Raw genomic sequence first — 6,553 nt, 5'->3', positions numbered from 1 at the left:
TAGAAATGTCTCATTAGAGTGGTAATGCCACATTGTCTGTTGCTGTTATTCACTAAAGAATCTAGAAACCATTACTAATTGCACACAATCTGGTCCCTTTAAGAAATCCCCTCTAGTAAATGTTACGTTAAAAAGAAGCACGGTAAGGTAGAAGGGCTTTACAAATCTAAAGGCAGCTTACCCTGTCACCGATAGAGAGATTATACCTCTGTCAGTAGCCTTGCCCCATTTTTTTTTTTTTTTTTTTATCTCCCCAACACTGAACTGAGGAAGATGATGGATGGGGAGGTTGTGCTCTTATGGAGCTGTAATGAGGTCTTCTTGCCATCTGCACCATGCCTAGGCTGCAGGCAATCTTCATGGGGATTCACCACCCTTGGCTGGAGCCATGATAGGCCCAGCTCTGTCAATATACCCACACAGCAAGCATCTCACAAGAACCCACAAACATGGTAACACCACAAGATATGGTCCCTCTCATCAGAGCCCTACCATCTGACAATATTATCTTGTGCTTGGATTGGACAAAATGTCTAAAACATCATTACTGCTTGCTGTGTATCCTCATTGATATTTTTTTTATTTGAAGTAATTAATGATTAACGGAGGTGCTCTGGTGAATCTTGTTCAATGAAGAGAACACTGGAGCAGATAAGGTGAATGTAGCAGGGTCCTCTTGTAGCACTGTAAGTACTCTTTCAATATTTTCTTGGATCATTTGGATATATCAGCTCAGGGGTTTGTGTTTTTGCCTGGGAAGGAAGTGTTTTCACATACAAGTAATGTATGCATAACAATTCATTATGAAAAGATTCAAAATATATCAAGGACAAACAAGAACTGCCTACTAGCACAGAAGATACTTCATCCAATTAAAAAATGTTTTGGAATTAGCAAAGATCCATATAGAGACTTTGCTGCTACATTGATCCAATATTTTATCTTTGAGAAAATGGCTTATTTTGTACTTTGTGCCTTAAACTGTACAATGTGTGTTTACATCACATTTTAGTTTAACACATATTTCATTATCTATTTCTCTGAGTAAGGGAGAAAAACTAATAGAGCTGCAGTAACAGCAGTATGAGGTATAAAAGTGACTCCCATCTCTTTTCTCTGGAGAAAAGGTCATAAACTTTCTTTGTGTCTTTTGTGTTATTTGTGATTTAAAAACAATGATAAACAAAAAAAACCCCACTTCTATATATATTTTACTGGTTATTATGATCAAAATTGTTTCTTTTGTGAGAGTATGTGGTAATGCACAGGTCATCTGGAGACATATTCATTCAGGGGGTTGCTGCATGAGGTATGTGAAACAAAAGGGAGGGATTTTTGAGAACAGATAGTTGTACTTTGAGAGCTTCATTTTAGTTGGCTGAAACATGCAAGCATGAAGAAATTTATTTCCCTGCCATGTTTGGTGTGTTTGTTTCTTTTCCAGGAAGGGGTAAAAGGAAAATGAAACCCACCTTCTCCTTGTGTTTTCTGCTGGCTGTTTTGTATTCTGTTGCCCAATGTCATCAGCGTCCTCGCTACCACAATAAACAGGACGATTCTAAAGGAGCACATTACCCAGGTAGCATTTCTCATGGGGAAGGAGTTTTTCCAAATAAAAACAAAACTTTTGTCAAAGTAGTTCACAGCAATGCTGATTTTGCATTTTCATTTTACAAGCTGGTTGCATCCGAAGCAACCGATCAAAATATCTTCTTTTCACCCATAAGCATTTCTGCTTCCCTTGCAATGCTGGCACTGGGTGCCAAGTCAGCAACGCTAACACAGATTCTGGAAGGTCTTGCCTTTAACCTGAAAAAGACTCAGGATCAGGAAATACATGAAGGTTTTTGTCAGCTCCTCCACATGCTGAACCGTTCAGATAGCAATCTTCATCTAAGCCTGGGCAATGCGCTTTTTATAGAAGAGACACTGAAACCACTACAGAAGTTCTTGGAAGATGCCAAAAGCTTTTATCAGTCTGAAGTCCTTTCTGCTGACTTTAACAACTCCTCTGGTGCTGAGATCCAGATCAACAGTTATATTGAAGAAAAGACAAATAAGAAAATTGTTAAACTAGTAGAAAATCTTGATCCTCTCACCACAATGGTTCTTGTTAACTATGTCTTCCTTAAAGGTAAGAATTACTGAAGGGTACAAAGATTGTAACTTAGACACACTTATTGCAGAGAATGAAGGAAAGAAACTGTAATTTGAGTATTTATTTTGAGGAAAATATGTTCAGTATCTAAAAATTATTCCAATGAAATCATGTACATGTGTTAAGAGTAAGGATGTCCTTACTTGTTTGAGTAAAAGACAGGATTGTTTTTAGAAAATACTTCAGTTGTACTTGGTAAATTATTTAATGTGATGACTGACTCATGAATTAGTAAAAGATGTAGTTTGCAGTATCGTTTCTCTGTAACTGTCTTCAGGCATCTCGGAAATAATTAAACACCAAAGGGTGCAGTTAATATGGTAAAAACAATGTTTGCTCTAATCAAAGGGAAAGAGTGGGACTAGATTCTATTTTATTCGTAATGAAGATTTGTCTTTGTATTCCATTGAATTATTTTTCTTCTTTTTTTGTCATAAGCTCATTGGCAGAAACCCTTCAGTGATTCATACACAAAAAAAGAAGATTTTTTTGTGGATAAGAAAACATCTGTAAAAGTTGACATGATGTATCGGAAAGGTTACTACAGAAATTACTTTGATGAAGAGCTGTCCTGTTGGCTGGTTCAGATTCCTTACAATGGAAATGCTGCAGCATTATTTGTTTTACCTGATGAAGGGAAGATGAAACAGGTGGAAGATGCTCTTTTGAAAAGAACTGTGTCCAAATGGGAAAAGCTCCTCCAAGATAGGTAAGAGATTTTCCTAGTGTGAGAGGTCACTACATCATATTTTAGCAGTCAGTAAGATTGAGCTTGAAAAGTCAAATTATTTTACAGAACTCTGTTCACTTATAAGTCCCTCTCTGTGCAGGACTTCCCCTTTCTTAGCTTAAAAATGAAAAATACATCTGGATAGTGAACAGGGCATTGGTCTTTTTATCCTCAGCATCGTGGTGATGAAGTTAAACAGAGGCTTGTTTTATACGGGCACTGTGAAATTTAAATGGAGTAGCTATTTCTGAGGTATTGGGTATTAGAGTGGTGAGGGCCTGGTGGGATCTGCAGTGTTGTGCATGAAAGATGAATTTTACTTATTTACTGTTACTGAAGCTGTTTCTGTGCTGGCCCATGTCATTTTTATGTTCAAACAGCCTTAGGACAACATGTCATGTTCTTATAAGATGCCTACTGCCTAGTGAGGCTTTGTTTGTAGCAGAGTTTACATACAGTTATGTCTTCTGTGAATCCTTGAAACCCACTGTGGATGTAGAAGTTAACATGGACTCATACTGCTCCAATTCCCTGCATTACATAACTATACTGGTAGAAAGGGCTATTTGAAACCTAACAGCAGACTTTTGTTGCTTAGGAAAAAAATATAAATGAGAATTGTCACTGAAGCGAAGCCATTGAAAAACATTACCTACATGACAATTTGTCCCTTTCGATGTTATATGTTTCAGAAAAATACACCTACATATTCCAAAACTTTCTATTTCTGGTACCTACGATGTGAAAAAGATAGTCAGAGAAGTGGGTATAATTGATCTATTCACTGAACAAGCTGATCTGTCAGGAATTACTGAGGATCCTGGACTGATGGTTTCAAAAGTAAGTCAGCACATGAAATACAGTGATCACAGAATTTTTTTATTTCTGGGAATCCATCACAGACATAAAACAAAAAGCTTATCCCAGTCTTTCTGAAGCAAGATTTAATCATAAGCATCTGCTACAAAGTCAAACATACCTTTTCTAAAACTGAAGTCAAACACGCAGATAAGGGGTTATAAACACATGGATCAAGAACAAGGAAGATATACGTATCATTGGATGTTCTTTTGGATACTAAACAAAATTATCTATAGGTAGCACATTAATTTTGGTAAAATACCCTCTAATAGAGGGCAAAAATGCTATTACTCTTGCCCTTCTAGTGCTCTAAAAAAAGTGGGGTTTTTTTTCAGCTGGATGATAGGGTAGATTTCTGATAACACATGAAGCTGCCAAATGTAAAACTGAGTCCAGGCTAAATTGTCAGCTTTCTTTACTTCCAGAACTTCTCATCATCAGTCATCTTGAATGCTCTTTGGCCATCTGCTGCACAAAGATTTCTCTCTGCGCACCCAGTTGATGGAGGCTTTCAGGGCTGATGTTATTGTTGATTGAGTGGGCAGGGAAGAGCTGGAGATGAACTTCCCCAGGTTGCTGTTGCTAGATCCCATCCCAGGCAGGTCTCCCTCTGCAGGTTGTTGTGCTTTATATCCTCACAGGTGATCCACAGAGCTGTGCTAAATGTTCATGAGAATGGCACTGAAGCAGCAGGAGTCACAGTGAAGGAGATTACATGGAGATCTGGTGATATTTCTCGTCCTCCTCGAGTCAGATTCAACAGGCCCTTTCTCCTGATGATTTTGGATAAATATGCTCATACCATCCTCTTCATTGGGAAAATTGTAAATCCTCTGAAAAAATAACTGATTGTCCAGAGGACAGGTACTTCTGCACATAGCTACCTAAGATCCTGTGATCCGGTAATAACTTTGCGTACACCAATGTGTACTGGTGTCTTTCAATTGTTGTTATTATATACATTTCTAACCCCTGAAAAGCAAGAACTACTTTTTCTTGTCCAAATGACACGGGTATTTCCTCTCTGGTCTACAGCTGTATGTAACTTGTATTGTCAACAAAGTATGAGTCACTTTTCAGCTGTTAAGATTTGGTTCAGCTGTTCTGCAATAATCCCTTCCAGACACTCTCCAGTATATGAGATCTGTACCCTCTTTCATGGATGATGTAGCTTTTACTCTACACCCAAAATGTGTGCAGGGGAGGCTGGGAGAAGAGAAATGGGGAAAAGAGATGGAAGGTGTACGTCCTGTCAGTTTAATCCACTGACTTTTGATGTAAAATGCAGAATATCTTAATATTGGAGTGACTTTTCATTTTTTTCTTTGTTGTTTTTGTTTGTTTGCTTCGTTGGTTAGTTGGCTGGCTTGGTTTGGTTTTTATTAGAATGAAGTTACATCACCACTGACTGCAACATTGGAATACACAATAATGTAAAGGGTTGACCATTACGATTAATTTAGCTGTTGTCTTCTTCTGTGGAAGTCCTATTCATGCAGGCAATTAAGTTGCTCTTCATTGTTGGGGTATTGACAATGTACTGAGATAAAATAAATGGTGGAATATTCCACACTATAGCACCAGTTTCTTTTTATGGATTTGCTGTCACTTTCATTTCTTTTTTTTCTTACTGATTCCAACTTCATTATCACACCTTCCAGATAGACAAGTCAGACTGTGGTACAGAAATTATCTTCTCACAGGAAACAGCAAAGCTTTTCTTGGGACTGTTAATATGTTTTGAACTCAGAAAGCTATCATAGACATGTACATCAAATACAGGCAGTATTTGATAAGTCACACTAGATTTTAGCAGTGGATTGATACTATAGAATAAAAACATATAGTTACTTGAAATTTGTACCTTTTCTTTTAAAGATTCATGAGTCTAGTGTACTGCTAGTGTGTTATTTTATTAAAATATGCAAAGATGTTGAAAGCAGTTAAATATTTATTCGATCTTTCACTACAGAATATCTCAAATTGGTAAAAAAAAAAAATAAAATACAAATAGCAACTTTGCAGTCTTTAGTCTCTTACAATGTGAAATAATATACCATGAAAATAATGATGACTATTTCTGAAACAATATTGTCCTGATTGTTTGGGGGATTTTGACTTGTCTCTGGTGTTAAATTACCACTATCAGTATTACTGGGCTGTAGCTGTATGTCAGCCAAGTATTGCTTGATGTTCACACTCAAAGCCCTCATCAAAACCACATAAAATAGTGACAAAACTTCCCTACTGACATCTGTTTTTGATCTATTCAGTATTTAGTAAAAGCTGCTGGCTAGAACATGGCATATATACAGACTTAATCTCGGTATAATACAGATAAACTGATTCTACAAAATATCATTTAAAAGTACTTGGCAAATTATGGGGCTAATTCAGGACAGCATGCTAAAGTCCAGCTTTGCAGTGACAACTATGTAAGCAAATATCATGAGACTTTATGTTTGTTCTTCATTGTGGACCCCAGATCAATACTATTTGCTATCATTAAAAAAATTTAAATGATATTTTGCCAATCAGATCTCTCTTTGAGAGACAAGTTTGATGTCTGACCTATTTGGAAGCAGATGAGGAATAATCAAACATCATACGGGAATATTAATCAAAGTTTGTGCTTCCATTTATGTATGAAAAGATGCCATGAGGTATTTTGTTAAATTCTAATACAGTGGGACCTTTTCCTACATTATTTTCTCAAAGAAGGCATACTGTATAAGAGGAATGCTTAGAAATCACATATAGCCATGGTTATAAATAAATAAATAAATAAATTTATTATTGAAGTA

The 6,553-nt window shown here is 36.7% G+C and overlaps 1 protein-coding gene across 2 annotated transcripts; it reads left to right on the top strand.

Annotated features, from left to right (window-relative positions):
• Positions 1 to 613: 613 nt before the first annotated feature.
• Positions 614 to 6,553, top strand: LOC100542224 (alpha-1-antitrypsin-like). Of its 2 annotated transcripts, XM_003206691.5 has the most exons (5): positions 614 to 686; positions 1,445 to 2,134; positions 2,597 to 2,867; positions 3,581 to 3,728; positions 4,391 to 6,553. In XM_003206691.5, exons 2-5 carry the CDS (start codon positions 1,462 to 1,464, stop codon positions 4,592 to 4,594), a joined length of 1,296 nt encoding a protein of 431 aa, XP_003206739.1. In that variant the 5' UTR covers positions 614 to 686; positions 1,445 to 1,461; the 3' UTR covers positions 4,595 to 6,553. The 2 variants fall into 2 exon arrangements, with proteins under 2 accessions (XP_003206739.1, XP_031409524.2); XM_031553664.2 differs by lacking the exon at positions 614 to 686 and having other exon boundaries at positions 1,432 to 2,134.

Source organism: Meleagris gallopavo, chromosome 5 (genome assembly GCF_905368555.1).
Source record: "Meleagris gallopavo chromosome 5, MGAL_WU_HG_1.1, whole genome shotgun sequence".
Lineage (NCBI taxonomy): Eukaryota > Metazoa > Chordata > Aves > Galliformes > Phasianidae > Meleagris > Meleagris gallopavo.
This window is presented reverse-complemented; position numbering and strand designations above follow the sequence as displayed.

Excerpts from the sequence above, each read along its gene's own strand:
- LOC100542224 (XM_003206691.5), top strand. The coding sequence starts at position 1,462 with ATGAAACCCACCTTCTCCTTGTGTTTTCTGCTGGCTGTTTTGTATTCT. Across the intron at positions 2,135-2,596 it reads TAACTATGTCTTCCTTAAAG|CTCATTGGCAGAAACCCTTC; the intron begins GTAAGAATTACT and ends TTTTGTCATAAG. Across the intron at positions 3,729-4,390 it reads CTGGACTGATGGTTTCAAAA|GTGATCCACAGAGCTGTGCT; the intron begins GTAAGTCAGCAC and ends ATATCCTCACAG.